Source organism: Diorhabda carinulata, chromosome 4 (assembly GCF_026250575.1).
Source record: "Diorhabda carinulata isolate Delta chromosome 4, icDioCari1.1, whole genome shotgun sequence".
In the NCBI taxonomy this organism is placed as follows: domain Eukaryota; kingdom Metazoa; phylum Arthropoda; class Insecta; order Coleoptera; family Chrysomelidae; genus Diorhabda; species Diorhabda carinulata.
In genome coordinates this window covers 14,645,082-14,668,521 of record NC_079463.1, presented here as the reverse complement: position 1 = coordinate 14,668,521, position 23,440 = coordinate 14,645,082, and the positions used below count along the sequence as shown (strand labels likewise).

The 23,440-nt window shown below is 32.7% G+C and overlaps 1 protein-coding gene across 2 annotated transcripts; it reads left to right on the top strand.

The window, feature by feature from the left end:
• Positions 1–3,365: 3,365 nt before the first annotated feature.
• On the top strand, positions 3,366–22,623 carry LOC130892805 (uncharacterized). Of its 2 annotated transcripts, none has more exons than XM_057798437.1 (3): positions 3,366–3,577; positions 10,080–10,331; positions 22,174–22,623. In XM_057798437.1, exons 2-3 carry the CDS (start codon positions 10,124–10,126, stop codon positions 22,575–22,577), a joined length of 612 nt encoding a protein of 203 aa, XP_057654420.1. In that variant the 5' UTR covers positions 3,366–3,577; positions 10,080–10,123; the 3' UTR covers positions 22,578–22,623. The 2 variants fall into 2 exon arrangements, with proteins under 2 accessions (XP_057654420.1, XP_057654419.1); XM_057798436.1 differs by lacking the exon at positions 3,366–3,577 and adding an exon at positions 9,964–10,012.
• Positions 22,624–23,440: the final 817 nt, after the last annotated feature.

Here is a 23,440-nt window from a genome sequence, read left to right as displayed (position 1 = left end):
TTGTACCACCATAACCTCTTGTCCCGTTCAGGATTTAGGTAGTGGGTCCTGTTCGAAAAATGAGCTACAGACTACTTCGGCAAGCGGCAATTGCAGCGTAACGCCGAGTAGGGCTACTATGATAATCGGTTGCTGTTTCTACGGCGACGCAAGTCAATGTGCCTACAATTACGAAAGCCGGATTGCCTAGGAAACGCATGAAATGGACCAGTGAGATGAATTCATTGATTATGCGCTCCTATTATAGAGCAACCAACATAGAGACCGATATGACCACCTACCGATACGCCATTCATCGTGATTTTGTTAAGAGGTACCCAGCATTAAACGGAACAACGAATAGCTGACCAGAGAAGGAGTACTGTAAAAAACAATTTGCTTCCTGTACCTATCCTGCAGCAAATAAGAGGAGTGGTCCTTCTAGATCTTCAAAGAATAGATGATCATCTCACCAGTGCGGTAGACACGATGAAACCCACACTGGCAAACATGACGATAAAATTACCAAAAATCAAACTATACCCGATTTTAACAATAATCAATCAAATATCGTCGATAAAGTGTCACTCGAAATGCACAAGTTACTAACGGATTTTAAGAGCACAAACCTATACGTCGTCCAAAATTACCTAAGCTGAGGACTAATAAAAACATTGCAGGAGTCGACTTATTAATAGGAAGCCTCTACACCGACTACAGTATGCTCGAGCGACTTCATTAACTTATTTATTGTGGAGCTGTTGCAGTATTCCGTCTACATAATCAGCAAATATACGTGACAAATATCCCTACCAATAAAACCAACAGAAAACCCTGGTGGCAACGCCGCCTGGAACGTTCCATCGATACCATTAGGAGTGAGATAGGACGCCTAACGGAGTACAAGAATTATGCACAACCCTCTAACCGCTTAAGAAACCACATCAGAAAAATATTCACGAAAATAGGTACTCACACATAGCATCCAGAACATCCAGAACAAACAACATTTGCGTGAGTATATTGATCAGAAGCTGAAAGCGAAATCCAAACGTTTATCAAGATACATTGAGTGTACAAAGAAGAAGATTCAGAATAATACTATTCATAGCAACCAAAAAGTATTTTACAGGAAACTTGTAGTTACAACCAATAAAAACACCAATCAAACTATACCATCGAAACAGACAATGGAAAAGTATTGGTCCTAAATGTGGAAAACTCCCAAAATCCACAAGAGAAATGCCGCTGGATAGCAGCAGAAGAGATGCGTTTAAAAATTGTTCCGATGCAGTTTGATGATTTCACACTGAAAGAATTCACTCAGTAATGACCTATCACGTGCCTACCCACTTTATATAAGATACTTACAGCCTATATCACTAACAAAATTTCTAGGCACGTCGAGGAAAATAACATCTTAGCATCTTATAAGAAAGCGTTTGATAGTGTACCAGATTCCTGGCTTGTAGAGATCTTGCAGATTTAGTTCACCCAACTATTGTAAGCTTCCTTTCAACAACGATGAAATGGAGAACAAGCCTACATCTTCAAATCGGTCCAAACTCTCTCAGTACTGACGAAATCCCCATTCGTACGGGAATATACCAGGGCAACTCCCTGAGTTAGTTTTGGTTCTCCTTTGCAATGAATCCCCTATCTACCATGCTCAATGATAAAAAGTACGGATTCAACATTAAAGCGAACAGAGACACCAACTGTTCCATTTCCCATCTTCTTTATATGGACGATATCAAGCTATACCCAGTAAATAAACGTCAAATCAATCACCTTCTCGATATAACACATCGATTCTCTACCGATATACATATGGACTGTCTAAGTGCAAGACTCTACATATCGAGAAAGGCATTATCATGAGCAGAGATGTGCAACTTCCCAACGGAGATATCGTACAGGCGATGGAAAACGGAGAAACCTACGAATACCTAGGATTTCAGCAGGCTGGACCACAAGCAGGCAAAAGCTAGAATCCAAGTCACTTATGAAATCCGAATTAAATGCAAGCAACTTAGTTCAGGTAATCAACACCTATGCCACACCTGTTTTAACGCACTCCTTTGGAATCCTGAAGGGGACACAAACAGAGCCAGAGGGTATTCAGAGGTTGACACGAACAATAATGACGAAGAACAACAACCACAACCCGAAGTCATCCACTATTAGAACAACATTACCCCGAAAAGAGGGTGGAAGAGGCTTGATTGACCTTCTTAACCTGCACTCTCGACAGGTAATGGAACTACGTGATTTCTTTCATCCTAATTCGGAAATCTCAACTCTACACCGGATTATATCTAAGGCGGATAAGGATTCTGACTTGAACACCGAGAAGCTGGAGCAGTGGTCACGAAAAGCACTACACGGTAGATATCATCAAGACCTCAACCAACCCTATGTTGACAAAGGAGCTTTAAACAGGTGGCTTACTAGCGGTAATCTCTTTCCAGAGACCGAAGGCTTCAGGGTCATGTTATGAACACGAATAAATATAAGTAAAATATTTTTAAAGATCCCAATACTCAATCTGCCAAATGCAGATAGTGCCAACAAACATCAGAAACCATCCAACATATAACATCTGCTTGTAGTGTGTTAGCTAATACCGACTATTTACAACGGCATAACCAAGTGTGCAACATCATCCACCAGAAACTGGCCAACAATTCGGTATTTTCAATACGTATACTATTATCCTATTACAAGTACCAACCGCAGATACAAGTACCAAACACAGAATGTTGCTATACCGAACACTCTATAACGTTCTCAACAAACACCAGGAGAAATTGACCAAATACGCGGTTCTAGCAATTGACTTTAAACAGATGTGGTACAGCGAAAATGTGGAAGTAGTCCCAGTTATTATGTCAGCAGCCGACGTCGTGCCTAAGGCCTTGCACGATAGCATCGCCAAACTGAAATTACCTAAAAACACCTTCGCCGATATCCAGAAGGCTGTAATATTGAATACTTGCCACACAATGTTCAAGTTCATCGGCTCTAAGCTGAGTAGCGCATGAGCCTTTAGAATAATATAAGTTAATAGAACAGGAAATAACATTTAATCAACATTATTTTCAACAGCTAAGTGAATTAATAAGGTTTTTTAATCTGACGCACGATACAGAGTAGTTAATAGAATTTGATATATTAATGAATTTAATACCAACATAATGCAGAAAGGGGAAAGATAGAAAGGGACACAGAATGATTCATCAGTGAAAGACTGTATCTCAATTATTATCACGAAAAATTCACTCGACCATATTCATGTTTCTTTTTTTAATTGTTTATGTATACAAAGAGAAAGCCAGTAGTAGAATTGGAAATTCCCAAATATAAAGGTCAGTTTATCCAAAATAAAGTATCACGATTGTTATATCAGTTATATCAGTTGAGTAAAAGAATGAAATGAAACTGAGAACAGCCCACCACAAGTGAAATTACGATAATTCCGTTGAATTTAGTTCATTGGCAAGTCAATTCTCTTGTAGCCGTGCTGTGATCAGTGTCAAGGTGAATATCGGACAGCAGTGTAAAAATTATATATATGCAGTAGAGTGAAACTTAAATGGTGAGTGATTGTACCAAACAATGATAAAGTTTATAGAATAAAAAAACACCATGTTCTACTTTGAACTATTATACAAGTATCACAATGTGTTCTACAGGGTATTCTAACAGTTGTCAGATATTAAGGATAGGTTATATAACTACATGGTATTATAAAATCAGTGAATCATATGCAATCGAGAAGCACTTTAACTAGATGCATATTTTTATGATATAGGAACATTTTTGTTGGTCAAACGATAGTCTTTCACTTTTTATCATTTGATTATCTTGATTCAAATTTTTTATGGTCCTTACCTAATTGTGATTCCGATTTGTCTCGTGATCCTAAAATGAACGTTATGATATATTAAAGTATAATATCAACATCATAATACATTTTACAGAATCATAATTATCATTATTCTTATGATTCGTAATTTAATTTTAATTCCAATAAAGTTTATACAAAACCGGATTCTGAGATAGATTTCGGGTTTTTCGTTTGCGGAATGCTTCTAGTATAATTACTTTCTTAACACGCGTTCAAGTACGGTTCTAGAAGTTTCAAGTTACTTGACTATTCAATTAGCGGGCGAAATAAATTACTGACTAAAAGAGTATTCTTGCATACATCCGTTTATATAATTTTCTGGTATTTTAGCTTGATCAATTAGACAATTTAAGTAAACAGCTGATTTACGTCAATATAGCGACGGTGGGGTAAACAATAGATTTTATCGTGTTAGATTTTCTTGATTTGTTTGGGTAGTGAGAATTGTTGTTTATTATTTTATAGTTTGAAGGTGTTGAATAGTTAGATCTATTTCAGTGGAACTGATACAGCTGAATATGATTATTTTTTAGTTCATCTGCAAGTAAACTTTCAAGCAATATACAAATATCAGAACACTTGTATCTGATATGTGTGTTGTGTTTAAATTGAGAGTTATTTAAGTTTTTTGGACATTAGTTTTAACTGTTGCGCTCATGTTTAGATTTATGTTCATGAAACATTAGTGATAACAAATGATAACCCAGTGGCAACTGAAAGGTATGAAGAAAAACTGTAGCTTCAGGTGGAGTTGGCCTACGACTGTGATATGTTTATATACCTAATCCTATATTTTATTTTTATTCTGTTACCTGTGATTATTTTTTTAGCAAGTATAAATGTATGTAAGTCACAAATGAAAGTTCTATATAGCTATATGTATATCCTATTTTAATTTAATGTGCTTTTCAAATAATAATAAAATTGAAATAAATTAATAATTATATTTTTCGAATAAAATTGTGACGTCATTTGAATGGATGTATTACAAATAGTTTTGAAGGTACCCTTTTTATTCCATGAAATAATAAAGATTTTTATTCACTCAATTTCCAATCGAAATAGCGATAAAAAACATAAAGAATTAGATGAATCTGGAGCAATTGGGAGGAAGAGATTGATTAGGGCAGTAGAATTTTATCTTTACCCTCTTAAGTACTAAGTGAACTTATGGGCCCCTTTAAAAACTAGTATTACAGTTTACTACACAGCAAAAAGCAGGCATCTTTTCATACATAATATCTAAAAAAAGATATTTTACTATACAAAGAAGTTTATTATTAATCGTCTTCTTAATCAAGCTTAAAAAAATAAATTCCATGACTATATCATGTTTAAAGTTATGTAGCATTAAAACTTATGTAGGGCTGGATTAGAATAGCAAATAAGATAAGTATAATGCCGGTCATCAAATAGCGAAAATGTTATCACTAATGTTCTCATTTTGTAGAACCATAATAGGTTTACAAACTTAGATAAGGAACCCATCATAAAAAATTGTACAAAGCTGCACTTTTCTGTAAAATAAAATACAAATAATTTATTGCTTCAAAGCTTTATTTGTAACTTAAACACTAGAGTAAAAGTTATTTAGCACATTTTTTGATGAAAATTACTCCTAGAGCTAAAAAATCTTTTCCAGAAAAATTTTTTGAGAACTTTCTTCTTGTTTTTGGTACCTTAATATAGATACAATCCAGTGAATATTTTATAACAATAAAATCCAACTGGTGAATAACTCTTTAACTCCTGGAAAGTTCTGCAATTAAGACTTACCAAGTGATTCACCTGTGGTCTTTATTTGCAACAAATATACTACAATACAATTATTCTAAATCACCAGCATCACATTAATATTTCTCAGCATCATTATCCTTTTATTCAATTAAAAGTCATTTTAAAACTGGTACATGCTGCATATATTGGTTTTCAATTCATTTTACGTGATTTATGGCATTTCTCACAATTTTTGGGTGAATGGTTATTAGTTTTTGTTTGTCTTTTCAATTGGGACCATATTAAAATAAATCCTCAAAAAAAGTTATTTCTGAGAGTAGCGGGTCGGATCCGACCCCACCTTACCATGTACGGGTCTGAAACTTTTTGAACAAAACGGTGAATGAATGAATATTGTTCAAGTTCAAGTTCAGCAACAGCTATTTCGCGTCAGTGTTGTTAGATTTGATTTTCAGTTTGTACCAAATATTCTCATAAGCCCCAAAGATTTTAATATGGTCAATCATCGAAAAAAAAAATTCTTTTATATCAAATTTTGAGAATATTCTTTGTACTATTCGCAAAACAACAACTATAACGTGATTAAAAAATTGTCTATCGGAAATTGTCTATAGTGGAATCACCCAAATAATATTAATCACTCTTATACGATCAGATTATATACTTATATAAAAGGTTTTTTTTGAGTTGGAGGCAATGTTTTTCTATGAATAAAATAACGATCAAATAACACAGACAAGAAATTGTCTACTAACGAAGAATTTGTCTCGACGTATAAATCAAGAACTATTGACAACGAAATAAGGAATTGGAGGTGATAACAGCAGTTCAGATGTTTTTTCTGTCTATTGCTGTTTAGAAAGAATGAAGAAAAATCTTTTTTATCCTCCTTATATTGTAAACAACAATGTTTTGAAGGATATAAGTATATATACCTATGTATATCTAACAATTACCAAAATGGTATCGATTGCCCTTGACGACGAGTTTTAAGTCAATTTACCACCCTTTGAGGTGATGATTGATACCATATAAAACAGGAAATATGTTTAAATTTTTATGTCATCAACAACGTCAAACTTTCATCGATTTAGAAAAATGGGTGATATTAAGTGATATGAATATTAAGTGTACAGTTATTAGAATTATGAACATTATTCATAAAATTTAGAAAAAAGTTTTCTCGACTATAGTGACTATAATGAGTTTTCCAATGGGAACTTGACAATTTTGAATTTAGTTTGTAAACGCACCTTTTCATTTAACATCCAACTGTCACTGTCAGTTTATTCAGTAGACATAACCTCTTCATCATGGAGAAGTAAACGAACGAACAACGTCGGCAAATCTCAAAAATTTGCTACAGAAATCTGGAGTCGGTGGCCGCTATCTTAAGAGCATTAACTCCGATTTTCGGTAGTAATTCGCGACCTAGTAGAAAAAGTTTGACGTTCTTCAGTGACTCATTTCTGGCTCAATGGGTTTGTCAATAAACAAACTATGCGGTATTGGGCGGGTGAAAACACACATGTGCTTAATGAAAAACCACTTCATCCACAAAAGATAACTGTTTGGTGCAGTTTGCATGCCGGTGGCGTCATAGGGCCATATTTTTTCGTCGACGATAGTGGTCGCCACGTTACTGTGAATGGTGATCGTTATCGCGCCATGATTATCCATTATTTTTGGGCCGAATTGGAATATATGGACTTGAACAGCATGTAGTTTCAACAGGACGACGCCACAAGTCACACAGCACACGTTACAATCGATTTATCGAAGAACAAGTTTGTTGAGCGTATTATCTCAAGAAATGGACCAGTCGATTGGCCGCCTCGTTCGTGCGATTTAACGTTTCTAGATTTTTTTCTTTGAGGCTACATCAAGTCATTAGTCTATGCTAATAAGCCGACGACGCGACGTTGGAAGAGCTCAAAGCCAACATTGAACGCGAAATAGCAGCCGTTTCGGCCGAAATGTGTGGCCGCGTCATGGAACATTGGGTCCAACGAATCAACCGCTGCAAACGTGCTCGCTGTAGCCATATGAGCGAAGTCGAGTTCCATTCATAAATGTTTTGAATGTACTTCAACCCGATAATAAAGTTTTTGAAATATCTCAGATGGTTTTCATTTTATTTTGAAAAAAAGTTGTCAATCCTTATTGGAAAACCCTTTACTTCAGCACAATATTCAAATGAATCAATTCAAAATTTCTAACAACTCTGTAGAAATAATAGTTATGACTAATATTCCAAAGGTCGGTCGCTTACGAATTGGTAATTAAGAAAGAAATTCAACTATTTTAATTGTTTCTATTTCATTTATATGATTAACATCGATATATTTAGCAAAATTCTTTTGATAAAAATATCGATATACTGGGTGTATAAGTTACAATATGTAGTTCACAAAAGTGATCTCTTATGAACTGATTTATACTAGAACGTTTTTGGTGCATATATTACCATCATCGGGGCAATACCATGAAAATATCTATATCTATAACAGACCTCAGAAATAAAATTTAAGCACATATATCTAAATAGTACCGGGTAATAAACACTCGATTTTTTTATAGTATGAGTATACGCTCTTTAAAAACTGATTTATACAATTTTTATGAAATCATTAGAAATAACTAGTTAATCATAAATTATTAAACATTTAGAGATAGTACTCAACTTAGAAATTAGCACATGTAGAAGCTATTATTTATCACATTGAAGTTAAGAATAGGTTTTCTAAAAATTTTATTACTCAGAACTTCTATAATCAAACTTACAACAAATTACCCGTTTTCTCAGTAAAGCTAAGGACACATTTTTAACACGTGTCGTATTAACATGCATTAACACGTGTTATATAAATATCTATTACATTATTTTAAATAGATCTATGCATATTATTGTGATGTGTCGTCAGAGATCGACAACACGCTTTAACATGTCATAGCGCGTGTTTTCAATATCTACGTTGGTCAGATTTTCGTCAGAAGTGTTACAAAGTGTTGTAGGTTATATTCACCACCTTGGCCGAGTTTGTTCTGAGCGTGACTGAAAAGTGTTTCCTTAACTATATTCGTTTCCATAATATATCTATAATTATCTTTATGTTAATTGGGGTACAATTTATAGAAGAGGTACGAAATTATGAGTTTCAGAAAGTACTCAAGGAAGTTCCTTTTCCAATACATAAATTAATTTTACAACTTTATAAAATGTTAATCTACTTTTCCAAAAATAATATTATGTCTAGTTTTATAATAATTTTATACTCGGTTGTATTTGAGGAAATATAATATTGTATTTTGTTGTTTTCTACCTTAAAGTTATTAAAAGTCGTTTCTCTGGAGATATTGCTTCTCTAAAATTTGTATTTTGCTTCTTTAGTAAATTGTAAACCACGTCGATTTCCTTCTTGGTCATCCTGACACACATTTTACACCTGTCATCGTCATTGCTAATTTCGGGCCACAGATCATGATATTCACCACATTCGTGCCTACGTTGGTTTATTGGATGAACGCAGTACTCCCTGGATTCATATTGTAGCACAACAATGCTGCATTAACCGCAACCTCTTCTTCATCCAAACAATCCATCTCTTCTGGTAGGTGCTCCATTATATTATAAGCTTCGATTGATTTTGGATATGTGTTGTGTGAACGTGAAGGTTGAGGATACTACTTCACCAGTTTAAAAACATTAAAATGACAGCTGGCACACACGTTTTACAATACAGATATGTGTCCGGCCTATGTGATGTGTCGCATTTTGACGTGTTGTGTTTACATGTGTTAACACGGCACGTGTTAAAAATGTGTCCTTAGCTTAACTCTATATAGATAACACCACATGTAGTATGATCCTAATTTCCTTAAATTTTTTTCAAGTGTAGGCTGACTTTAATCTAAACGTTAAGAACATCGGACGGTATTGTATGATTGTTTCACATGTAGTTATATAAGTATTGTAATATTTCCGTCTCACGGCATTTTAGGTATTATAAAACGTAACAAGTTGATGATGTATTATATTCGTACTTACCAAAGTAGAATTGAATAAAAAGACAAACTAGTTTTTAAAAGAACTGATTTAAACAATAAATACACTTTTAATCCAAAAATTCGCCAAAAATACCACAGTAAACAAAGCTCACGTCAAACTCAACTTTTAATATGGTCAGTTATTCACGTAACGTCAATTATATCGTCTCGTTTCACGATTTGTACTGTCAATTAAGAAATTATTACTTGTCTTATGTATCATAGTTGATTTTGTGAAGAGGACAATCGATCTTATATTGTTATGTTTGATTTCTATTGATAGAACAAGATAGTATGTTGAGAATATGTCTTCTATAAGACCTTCACTGTTTTTATTATGTATCAGTAATTCAAATTTCTCCCAATTTTTGATAATATTTCAAATTAATTTCAAATTTATTTCCAGACTATGCGAAAGAATATGAATGGTATTACTCAAACATCTCCGAGATGAAATTAGCGTTTATAGGACTGGCATTCATAATATCACCGATTTTGATCGTATGCACCGACAATGGGAATCTTGAAGAACGTGTAAATAACAGAACGGATATTCTATTAGTACCAACATCTCCGAAAACTACTGAAATATTACTGTATAGAGTAATAGGCAATTTGAAAAAATTCTTCAATCAAAATAACGAAAACAACTTCACAGGTACGTATTATTAATTAATTTTAGTTCAGTATAGATAAGTATAATAACAACGGTGGTACGTACTATCCACGATAACATGATTGCCATGGACATCCACATCCTTAGATCTGACTCTGATGGATTTCTTTTTATGGGTGTGTACAATATTGTATAAACTAGTACTCCAACGATTACTCCCGATGATATGATAATGCGAATTAGGAACGTGTTTGCTGTAGTTACGTGACATTGTAAGAGTTGTTAGACTATTATTTAAACGAAGAGATACACCCTGTTTTAAAGAAAATGGCGATCAATTCAGTTACAGTTGTAATATGTTCTATGTTATTCGTTGAACTCTTTTAATTTAAATTGAGTTACTATTATTTTGTAGAGACAACATCACGTGCTCTCGTATTCAAAAATATATAATACAGGTACATAATTCTTCGAATAAATTCCTCAAAAAAACAATTATCCTTCGACACCAGCAATTCCAAGCTACCTCGTTTAGGGATTTCCAAATTGTATTTCTTTTATAATCTCCCCATTATCCTAATGGCACGCAACTAACTTGATCACCTCTGATATACCTGGTACACGTTCTAGGTAAAACCAACACACTTACACGAACCCAGGTGACACGTCTCTAATCAAGGATAAGCTCATTATTTCACAGAAATTAAGTACAAGTTGTGATATATGACATGATTTTTTTTTGGTAAATGAGGAATTCAATTATACAAAATGTCAATCATAAATATCGATAAAACAATAGCTTTGTTCTCTCACCTAAGGAGAACATACTGAACGCACTGTTTATACTACCACTGCACCAACACAATAACACTGTCTGACGCGCATTTAGATAACCAAGTTATCGTCTTCAGAAGGTACTTTCAGTATCTGAAGACGATAACTTGGATATGAATATGATGCCCTTAATTGTAGTCCTACTTGGATTAGAAAAAAATCATTATTATACCTCGTTAACTTGCTACAACTGAATATTAAATTATAAAACGTAAATAAAGGAGTAAAATGTACCTACCTGTAAGGGCGTTTGGCTTAAACAGGGTACCAGACGTGAACTGAACTCTTTTTCTACCATATTTCAAAGCAAAAACCATAAATAAAAATAAATTCTGTGCAAATAAAACTGTGGCTAATACCACATACTCATCTTCCTCTTTGATAACATGTACAACATAGTTTTCAAAAGCTCTGGGCGGTCTGCTGCTAAAACTTTCTTTACAAGTTCTACAACCTCTTTTGGAGTTTTGGAGACCGATTACATTTTCGTAATTCTGATTTCACGTTTACCCATATTAACTTTATAGGGTTAAATATGCAATAGTAAGGAGGTAGTTTGAGAACAGTATGAACCCGTTCTCTGCACAGCACAGCTTGTCAATATAATAAATTTTCTCCAACTTTAGACTTTTAATAACAGTAAGCAATTCTTTGTTTGTTGGGCCTTTTTTACGATTGCTGACAGGAATAGGAATATTTTTTTCAGACATAAATTTTAAAATTTAAGCTTTGTTACTACTACTATTTGGTATCTTAAGAAGTTGCCACGAGTGGTAGGATACAATCGTTATCCATAACGATTACTGACTGTGGTATAATGTTTGGTAAAATCTGTTCATTAAACTACTTTTAAAATAATTCTCCTGTCACATCTATATGATAATCAGCTGCACTGTTTTTAATTTTTTTAGCAGATATTACTGAAGCATTGGTCACGAAACCATTTTTGCTTCCAGCATGTACTATTATAATGCGTTTCCCTTTAGAACATGGCCCTCAAAGAGCATTTTTTACTATTGTCAACCCAACCGAAATTTACTACACCGTGACTGTCAAACCATGTTTCATCTAGATAAATTATGTGTCTATTAGAACTTCGGTAGTCTATTATATGACGGCAATAATTTTGTCGCCATCGAACTATCCTTGACGATTCGGTTATTGCCATCCGTTTATTCAGTTTTTTGTGTTTAAAACCACATGCTGAAAAAACTTGGCGCAATGTTTCTAAGCTGGTATTCTGGATAATCTGCTACTTTTGCTGTATTACTTCTAATGTCGTAATCCTGTTCTCCTCATATAAAGTATAAATTGTCCTACTTATAAAATCTTAAGTAGCTTTGTCTACTGATTTCAGTTCTCATGTTTACCGGTTCTGTGAATGATCCACCCCTTTCGTGAGTACTCGATAAATGGTAAATTTATTTACTCTAGTTAATTCAGCTATTCTTATTATGATTGCATTATCAGATTGCTCAATATTTTCCTCTTTTAAACATTCGAATACATTTAAAATAACTTGCTGTGTTTGTATATCTAAATCTTTATTATTAAATTCATACACGTATTTATTCTCAGTACACTGTGAAATTTCATTGTCTTCATTTACCCTTGGTTGTCGCAGATTTCCTAGTAGGAATATTTCGAAGAAATGTTTTTTTATATATTTCATGGGGTTAATGCAGCTCTATTTTTTTAACGTATTGATGACCTCTTGGTCTATTGTCTAAATATTGAGATGACTGCCCTATGTAGGCAACGTCATAATTAGTACAAGGTACTTGATATATAATATTACTTCTTTTGTTTTTTGGTGTTTTATATTTTAATTTAGTGAAATATTTGGATAATGTATTATGTCCTTTATGACTTGCAGTGTTCGTATATCTAAATCTTTATTATTAAATTCGTACCTGTCTTTCTTCTCACTACACTTTGCAATTTCATTGTCTTCATTCGCCCTTGGTTATCGCAGATTTTTTAGCAGGAATATTTCTAAGAAATTTTGTACGTTCGGCTGCGGTCAATAGAAATGCATTTATGTTTATGATTCGATGTTTTCATTGGTAAACAGTGGAGATGATGGGTCCACGTGGACTGACGGTTTGTTAGATATTTACCGAATTTTATACGGGGAGTAAACTTCAATTTTCATTTCTCAATTTGGTATGAGTGCCGTGCGTATTATTGAAATATTGATTGTTCCTCGCATAACTGTCCTCTGCGATTGATATTGGAAGAACTATAATTAAGTAGTATATTGTAGTAGTATAAATATAAATTTATAGTTGACAAACTTGAATTATAATAAATGTATTTTAGAAATTAATTTTCATGGTAAATTTTTATGTAAATAAAATATTTCTAATTTGGAAAATCCCATACTTGCACATTGACTTTCTCGTAGCTATGATAATATCCAATTTCTTTATACACTATTATAAATTTAATAGTATTGGATACACGTCTAAGATATTTTTTTTAAAGAAATTATAAAGAAAGTGCATACTTCCCTGATACTTTTTGAGAATGAGGTGCAAAAATTTCTCAATGACCTTTGAAAACTTTTACCCATAATAAGAAATTTTCTAACGATTACCAATTAATAAGACTAACTGACCTTTTATGACCAATTTCGGACCTTTCATATGGTATAGTTGATCAATCGAAATTCCGTACATGGGGTGCTAAGATCGGGGCGCTAAAATTTATTTTCGCCCTCATCTTAGTCTTCTAAGTATAATTCTATTGCTTGTAACGTCAAGACAACCTCGAAATGTGAGAGTAACTTTCTAAACCGTGAAAAATGTTTCAGTAAATACTATAATTAGAGCCAGAGATTCAAAAATACTTGAAATGGAATCAAATACACGGAAATGTAAATGTTTAGAAATGGTTCACATACATAGGAACGAGAAAACTTCTAATGATAAAAAAGACCTAAATAATATAAGTAAAAATTTTAAGTCTATAACTATATTTTCTAATAAAATGGTGTAGTTGATCTAAGAAAGAAGGAATAAAGAAATCATGATGAATTATCATACACGATAAAAATTAAAATAAAAACAAACTCAACGGAGTAATAATAATAAACTTACCATTCTTTAACAAAGTGGCGATACTAGAAAAGTTTAATAAATAACTCCCTCCGGGAGTTGTGAATGTGAAAACTTCATCATAAAATTTTGATTAATTGTCCAAAATGGTTATAATTTTTGAAATAATGATCTAGATCAAATATTCAAAAATTAATTTAATTATTTTAAACTGTCATTATTTTTGGTCTTTCATCAATGATACATGTTGGAAAATAGCTTTAACATTTTGACTTATGTATGCTTGTTATTTAATCGGTTATAGAATTTATTTACACTTTCAATTTCTAAAATTGAGTTGAAGTTTATATCCCATTTATTTCTAATAACTATTAAAATGAGCTAAAGAAAAAACGTATATATATATATATATATATATATATATATATATATATTTTGACAGTTCAGTTCAATATGTTTTACTACGTGTACTGGAGGTATTTGCTTGTACACTTCTGGATTTTTTATTTTACTTTATTGTTTGAAGTCCTTCCAACGAATATATTACCGTAACCGTTTAAATTGTTATATTCTGAAATTTTTTTCCGATAACTCACTCTGTACTCCCCGATTATTATCAATACAAAATAAATTTTTTATTTATGTTGGTAACGTTCGGTTTTTTTCTCTTTTAAAATTTGATGTTGATTCCTTCATGTCTATGATTCATTCTATGTATAAAAGTAACCTTTATTCAATATTATTTTCAATATTATTATAAGGCTCCTCACATTAATTTTGCTGAACTGTATAACGAATTCTTCTATTTTTAGTCTGCTACCGTTATATTTCATTACTATATAATAATTATATTTCCAAATATAGAAAACAGTTGAGACTATCTGAAAACATTCATATAAATAATAATAGTTATTCTATCCCATTGCAATGTTCAGAAATCATAGTGTAAAAGGGTCAGCATCTCAATTTTCTTATGAGAGGTTAGGTTTTTGTACCTAGTTGTACAGCAGACATGTGGCACCACTGGCACCTACGAATGATGTCGTCCAATTCCAAAATAGTTCGATATACGCAGACTGAGTTGTGAACTTTCTACACATGCAACAAAATTGATTGGAAGAATTTATGCAACTGCATGGCATTTTTGTACCTTATTGTCTTGTATTTAGAACACGGCTAAACTTGTATCAATAATTCACTTATTCTATAAAGTTTCGTACGAAATAAAAGTGTAAACATAAAGAAATTATGCAAGTATATATTTTGATAACGAGAGGGACAAACTTAAGTATTATTAGTTCTGTAGTATAAGTTGATTGATGAATAAAAACTTAAGATTGCTATTCAATGCTTTGGACATATATTGTGTTTACCATTTGCAGGAGTACGTGTTTTAATTTGATCAAAGTGACCTATAACATTATTTTCCGAAATGACGGAACAACAAAAATTGCGATCCATAGTTAAAGGTACATACTCGATTCATATCGACCTATCTCCTTGCATTTTTGCCTGATACGAGGATGTATTGATATCTAGTTAGCCTAGACCAATTCCATGCATAAATAAATATTGCGTTACCATAGCAACGAATAATAACTTATTAGAAGTGTCAGTGTAGAGTTTGACGTCAAAACAGTAAACCAGAGTTACGCAATGAATTAAAAGAAAAAAGATGTCCACCGAACTTATGAAAATCGGAAAATTGAAGTATCGAGCCATCATCAAGTACCTGTATTTAAAAGGGTTACGATGTAGACTTCTTAAACCGAATTGTTACTATGAATGAGACTTGGGTACATTTCTACGATCCAGAAACAAAGCAACAATCGATGGAATGGCGACGCTCTGGTTCTCCAAGATCTAAGAAGTTTTGTGTCCAAAAATCTACTGGAAAAGTTCTTGGGACTGTCATGGAGTAATCATGATTGATTTTTTTGATAAGGGTAGAATAATAACTGGAGATTACTATTCGACATTACTGACCACTCTGCGGGAAAAAATTGAAGAGAGAAGACGAGGAAAGCTATCCAAAGGTGTTTTGTTTTTGAAGGACAACGCTCCTGCACACAAATCTCATGTTGCCATGCACAAAATTCGTCATTTAAGGTTTGAATTACTAGAACACCCCCCTTATTCACCAGATTTGGTTCCGTCTGACTATCACCTCTTTTCTCAACTGAAAAAAAGGTTTAAAAGGTATGAAGGTCTGGTTTGCAGTGCAAGAAGAAAGTATGAAGGTCTAGAGACGTTGCAGGTTCGCTGTAATAAATGTATCCAATTAAGAGGAGAATATGTTGAGTAATAAAATATTTTAACATTCCGATTTTTCAGAATTAGAAAAAATAACAGTAGACGAATTGTTGCCTACATTTAGAGGAAAAATATTCACTAAGATATTATATTTAATTCGTAGATACAATTAAATCAGTATAAATTATTACAGAATAAATGGTGAAATTCATGGTTTTCACTTATTATTCTGTTTAGATACGCCACATATCAATACTTTCCTTTAAAAATTGTACAGGATTCTCAATGCTGAGAGGATAACGATGACCGAGTTTTAACGCTAAAATATCTAGAAAGCGATATGTAATTTCTTGTAGCTAGATAACGATCAAAAATCTTTGGGGACAATATATTAGAAAAAAAAATTAGTAACTCTATAATTTGAGGCTGGAAGAAACGTAATTGATACTCGGTATCTCCGGACCACAATAAGAACAGGTGGAGAAATTACATTGATAAATCATTGATTAATTGAGCTTGAACTAAATCGTTACACTCTAGTTGATTTACGGATGTTACGGAAGTCTTTCCAAAAAACAATAATACTGAGGTTACCATTTATGAATATATTTATTTAAAATTTTTGAGTATATTTTTTTATTGAAACTTCTCAGGTCGTAGATTAATATTTTTATTTCAATTTGATTCTCTTAACGTTCCGCTTCTGAGAACGTTATCAAAAGAATTATAACTTGAATTATTCACAACTATGATTCAAACTAAACAAAATATGATTTAAAATTGATGCTGAAATTATTTTTCTTTATGAGTGTCCGAAAAGTAATGTCCCATAATATGATATAAATAAATTCAAACAAAGTCCTTGCTGAATAGTACTGAACGTTTACTCTTTTTAGGTTGGCGACAAAGTAATTTCGGTTTTCTAATACAAAATAAAACACTTTTCTTAACAAAGAATAAATTATTATCATTCATATATTTTCCATTTTGCTCAATGATGATCTTCCTTTCAGCTTCATGATTCCGCGCTCCTAAAATTTCTGATCCTTATCAGCAAAAAACAGAGCCTTGTGCGATTGAAGGTCATCGTTATTTGTAAAAGTTTGACCATTCAAAGAATTCTGCAAACATCTATATGAATGGTTCCAGATCAGGGCTATATGGGAGATGTAACATTACTTCCCAGCTAAGCTCCGACGACTTGCCAAAGATGTGTGAGGCCTTGCAATATCATGGTGGAACACTTAACCTTTTCGATTTGACAATTCTGGCCGATTTTTTGAGTGATTTATCCGGTTTCATTAATTATTGACATTAAACATCAGAAGTGGTTCCTTGGAAGCAGCTTAAAAAACACCTTTGTAATTCCACTAAACTGACACCATGAGCATTTTTGTCGTTTTTCAGCTTTCGATGTGGTTTGTGCTGGTTCATCGTGTTTGCTCCATGATCGTTTTCGAACTATGTTACTGTACAAAACCAATTTCTTATCACAGTCAGTTTCATTTCGTTTAAGGTGAATATCGCATATGTTTATTCTTTGTGTTAAATGAATTTCTTTCAATTCGTGAGGTTCCCAAATATCAAGTTTCTTAACTAGCATAAGACATTTTAAGTGGTTTTCAATTGTTGTATGCGATACATGTAGCTTTTTCGCAACGTCTCGAACAGTTGTACGACGATAAATTATGACTTTAATTTGGTCATCTTCAACTTCAGTAGGGGACAAAAACGTTGTTCATCATTGAGGAAAAAATCTCCAGAACGAAATTTTTTAAGCAATCAGTATCATAAATTTCACATAATGGGCCATCCATAAAGTACGTCACACGAATTTTAGGACTTTTGAACCCCTCCCCCCGTCCTTGTCACAGGTTGTCACATTTTTATAACCCCCCCCCTCTTGATGTGACGTCACACATTTTTTAAATTTATGTATGTAATTAAAAATAATCGAGAGAAAACAGCTATTATCATTTTTTACTTATTTCTATTAAATAATAATCTAATAAAATCAACATAAAGTCCAACATTTCATAAAATTTTTTAAATTTTCAATTCAGATCCAAACTTTGCGTTTTAGTATTTTAAATTTTAACATGTGACGTCACAAAACTATTGACCCCCAATGCCCCTTGTCACACGATGTCACACTTCGGTGATACCCTTCCTCCCCTTAACGTGTGACGTACTTTACGGATGGCCCCTAACCCTTTATGAGCCGGTTTTTACGTTATTAGAAATGAACTTGAAATTGATCACGAAAAAGGCCAAGACTGTCATGTCGTCTTCAATGACGTCACACCTCGCGAAACAGCCGTGTTTGTTTATGAAGTCAATTGTGTTTCTTCAATAAATAATGAATTCCTCGTATTATAAATACATATTGTATAGTGATCCAATGTGAAATTTAATGATAAAAACACCAGACAAATTATTAATATACGTTCCAAACAATAAAGAAATACGAAGAAAGTGGTTAAAAATGGCAAGGAGGCAAGATGCTCTCACCTTATTTACTAATTCCACAAATTATTTCTGTGAAGATTATTTTGATGTAAGTATCAAACAAAACTTGATGTATATATTTATAAATATAGTAGTAAAAGGAATGAATTTTGCATAATCTACCATAATATATCACACATAACATATAAAATGTTATGTCTTAATTAAGTTAAAGTTATTGAAACTTTGTATTCGCTAACCTAAAAATGAGTTAACTATTTTCATTCTACAGTGGGTAAATCCGACTCTCTGACTGATAACTGCTAATTAAATATAACTTTGTTTGGTTTTCACATAATACTTGCAAATAAGTTTTAACACTGCGAACTTCCGATGAAGAAAACTAGGTGTTCATTACAAAAAATTTATCAAGCACAACGGCTTCAATTTTGGGCAAATTACTGCAGTTTGCTTTGTTAAATCTTGATTCCAAGGCAAATTATATCTGTCTTTCAAGATTAAACTTAAAACGAACTTTATTAATTTAACAATAATTGCTGAAAACTCGAAATAACCTGGTCACTTTATACGAAAAAAACGTCACGCTTTTCTGATTGGTGTTTGATTAAACGCCTCATTTTGTCAATTTTTTTTCCAAAAATATTATTGATCTTTCATTATTTTTGTGGAATAATTGTTTTTTCATTTATTAGTTATCATGGTTAATCATTAGAAACTCGAAACCATCCGATTTATTCTTAGTGGAAACAAGCCTATTATTTACATCCCGAGGACTCGATCTTAAAATTCGGTACCGGATGGAGAAATACTATGTATAAAACACCTTATTACATATATGGAACGGAGACTTGGACTTTTAAGGTGATCTCAATAAGGTGCTTAGAGAATTTAGAAATGTATATCTCTCGGAGGATGCTGAGAATTCCCTGGACCGCTCGTATCAATAATGAAGAAGTAATGCAAAGAATAGGCATCGACAGGGAACAAATATATATATATACATATATATATATATATATATATATACATATATATATATATATATATATATATATATATATATATATATATATATACAGACTTTTGCAACTTCTGATCGAAGGGAAAATCGAGGGAAAACGTGGTCCTGGCAGACAAAAGGCTTCATGGCTGAAGAATATTCGCGAGTGTACCGGTTTAGACTCTTAGACGCTGATAAGAAGAACCAGAGACAGAAACTTTGCTGGGTTTATCGCCAACCTTCGTTAGAAGAGGGTAGTACCCAAAGAAGAAGAAACGAAACAAGAATTGTGGTATAATAAATTTTTCGTGAAATTTTGGATTCATTCGGCTTTAAAAATAACCTTCCTAATGAGGATAGACATAAATATGGAGTTTTTCGATTAATATGTCAGCACATTCAATATAAGCTAGGAGAAATATATTTACGTATGCGTTGAGAGATTCTCCCGAGAATTTCAGTTTAAAGATTTTTGTGAAAATACAAAAAATAAGTATCACCAATATGGAATTTTTAATTTTGCCCATGGAGAATTTGAAACTTTTTCAATGTTTCAATGAACTCCAGTTCTATTATCAGCACTACAAAAACATGTTTTCTTAGACCGTTTCACATGTCTCTCATATTCGTAGTCTGGAGTGTCTGGAATTACAGACTGATAGTAGTCGGCCAGCATTGCTCGTTCCCGTTTTCCTTGGTAGCGCTTTTCATTTGTGAGAAAACATCTTGATGGAAGCGTGTCATAAAGAGCCCATATTTTCCGGAAAAAACTTTAGGTGGAATGGAAAAGAGTGTTTTTTATGGATATATTAAATCCCAATATACATTCAGCATTTTTTTATGAATTAGATTATTGAGCAGATCTGTAGTTACCTAACCAAAAAGTTTTCAGTAACTTTGACAAATGACATCCAAGCTTCTCTTTCTTTTTCATTTAAGTTGGTAATGAATGCCGGATCTTTGATTGATTTTTCGACGTCATGTCCAACAAAAACACCTTCATTTACTATAGCGTCACTCAAAAAAAGAAATGTTTGTTTTAAAAATTTGAAATTAGCTCTATCATTGTCATTAGTATTTGAAAATTTTTGTTTTGCCTCAATTTGAAATGCAGAAGTGGTAACTTTATCTTCGTCTACGTGAACAAACGGTTCATTTTCACATTTATTTTTTACCCAGGAACGTAAACAGTTCTTGGTGGCCATACTGCTTTTACATAGTAATCATTTTTTCATCGATTTTTCCACTTGCTAGTTTTTAGACCTAAAACTAAAGCAACAAATTTCAAATCTGCACATATTAACCATTGATATTTGCCATATTCTATTTTCTCTAACACTAGTTTTATAATGTCGTATGCTTCTTTTAAATGAGCTTAGTAAGCCAAAGGTAGTGATGGAAATTCATTTCCGTTATGGAGTAGTAGTGCCTTTAGACTTGTTTTTGAGAAATCAATGAAGGGTCTTCATTTCTCTGGCCTATGTTTATAACCCAGATTAACCCAGACATAAAGCCTCAATTGCATTACAGTACACTATGTCGTTCCCTTTATAGAACAAATCAACGTATGAGTTATAAACTTTACTGTACATGGCAACTTTAACTCCCCTCTTAAACCGATTCCACTGTTTCATACTTGAATATTAATACTTCTGCTTTTTTTTTGTGCAAATCAAAATCTCTGATGAGATCATGACATTTCAATTTCTTAGTTTACCTAACTGCTTGAAGTTTCTTCGTCTTCATAAACAAAAGGATGCACAAGAACTTCTTCCGAATGAGGTATTGTTTTTGTTACAGAAGACACCTCCGCGTATTTTACCGTACGCTTCGATTTCCTCGATAAGTGCCATATTACTGGTTAACCAACCGGCTAAATTAATATGGGATTCAGCAGATGTGTGGCATCTAATATTTATACTAGTTGCGATATGCAGGTTGAAATATGCACGATAACATTTCTTATTTAATGGTAAAATAGACTTTTTTAGATTTTAGTTGTGTGTTCACCGCAAATATAGCAAATTAAGTCTGGAGACTTAGCACATTTGCACACAACTAACTTCCAAAGGTAATAATTGATGGTAACTCGGAGTTACTTACAGAATTTATGGAAAAAGTGGAAAAATATTGAAACTATTTTACACGTGAATGATAGAAACTGATATTTTTCTGTTAATTTTGGGAGCGCCACCAATAAAGTGTACAACATATCAACAACAACATCGGGTAACATTAAAGTGATACTAATGTCATTTATTTTTTTCAGGAAGATGTATTCAATTAGCCAAGAAAATACGATCATTAATTCCATTTGCAATTTTCGGTGCTGGTGTTATAATAACCTTATTAGGTTTTCTAACGATGTTTTCCATAAAATCTCTTGGATTACTAATACTTTTACTATTGATAAATGCAAGTAGTGCCGTAGCTAAAATAACTGCTGCTTTCGTTCACAAAGGAGACAAACAACCATCGACTGTACATTACCACGTAAATAAGTATAATGATGACCACCATGGATATCACATAGGGCACGACAGTTACGATCACGATTGGGACAGAAAAACGAGAATTAACGAAGAAATTATGGAATTAGATCGACTAGAATCTTATAATTTATATAATAAGTTATTAAATAATTTGGCTTCCAAAAATTATCGTATTATATAATAGTCGTTTATTGTAAATAATATTTTTTTCTATAAACAGAAAGTATGGAAACAATATTGTAGTTGTTTTGTGTTGTGTTTTCCTCCAATTCCTATTACAGTTTCAGAGTAAATCACTCTCAGCGGACAATCGTACGATTGGCCTTGTATGTCTAAGCGATTTTTGATTCATTGCCTTTTGATTTTTAATTAGCCGCCCATGGGAGGACTCTAATCGACCGCAAAAATAGAATCGGCTACTATACTAAACAACCCTACTAATTTTTAGTGCCACTCCAATGCTTATCGCAGACTTACTTGCAGGAATATTTCGAAGAAATTTTGTACGTACGGCTTCGGCCAATAGAAATGAATTTATGTTTATGATTCGATGTTTTGATTGGTAAACAGTGGAGATGGTAAGTCAGCGTGGACTGGCGGTCTCTTACGTATGGGGACCAAACATTATTTTTCATTTCTTAATTTGGTATGATTGCCTTTCATGGCGAATTTTTATGTAAATAAAATATTTTCAATTTGAAAAATCTATGTTGATATAAAATTATTATTAAATAAGCCAGTTTAACTATCATTCCCCAAATCCTATGCATGCACGTTGATCTTCACGTAGTTTAAGACAATATCCAATTTCTTTCTCCACTATTATAAATTTTTAGTAGTAAGTATACGTCTAAGATTTCTTTAAAAAGAAATTATAAAAAATGTGCCTACAGCGCTGATAATTTTTGAGAATGGGGTGCTAATATTTGTCAATGTCCTTTGAAAACTTTTACCCATAATAAGAAATTTTCTAACGATGGCCAATTAATAAGACTAAAGGATCTTTAATGACGAATTTCTGACATTTCATATGGTATAGTTGAT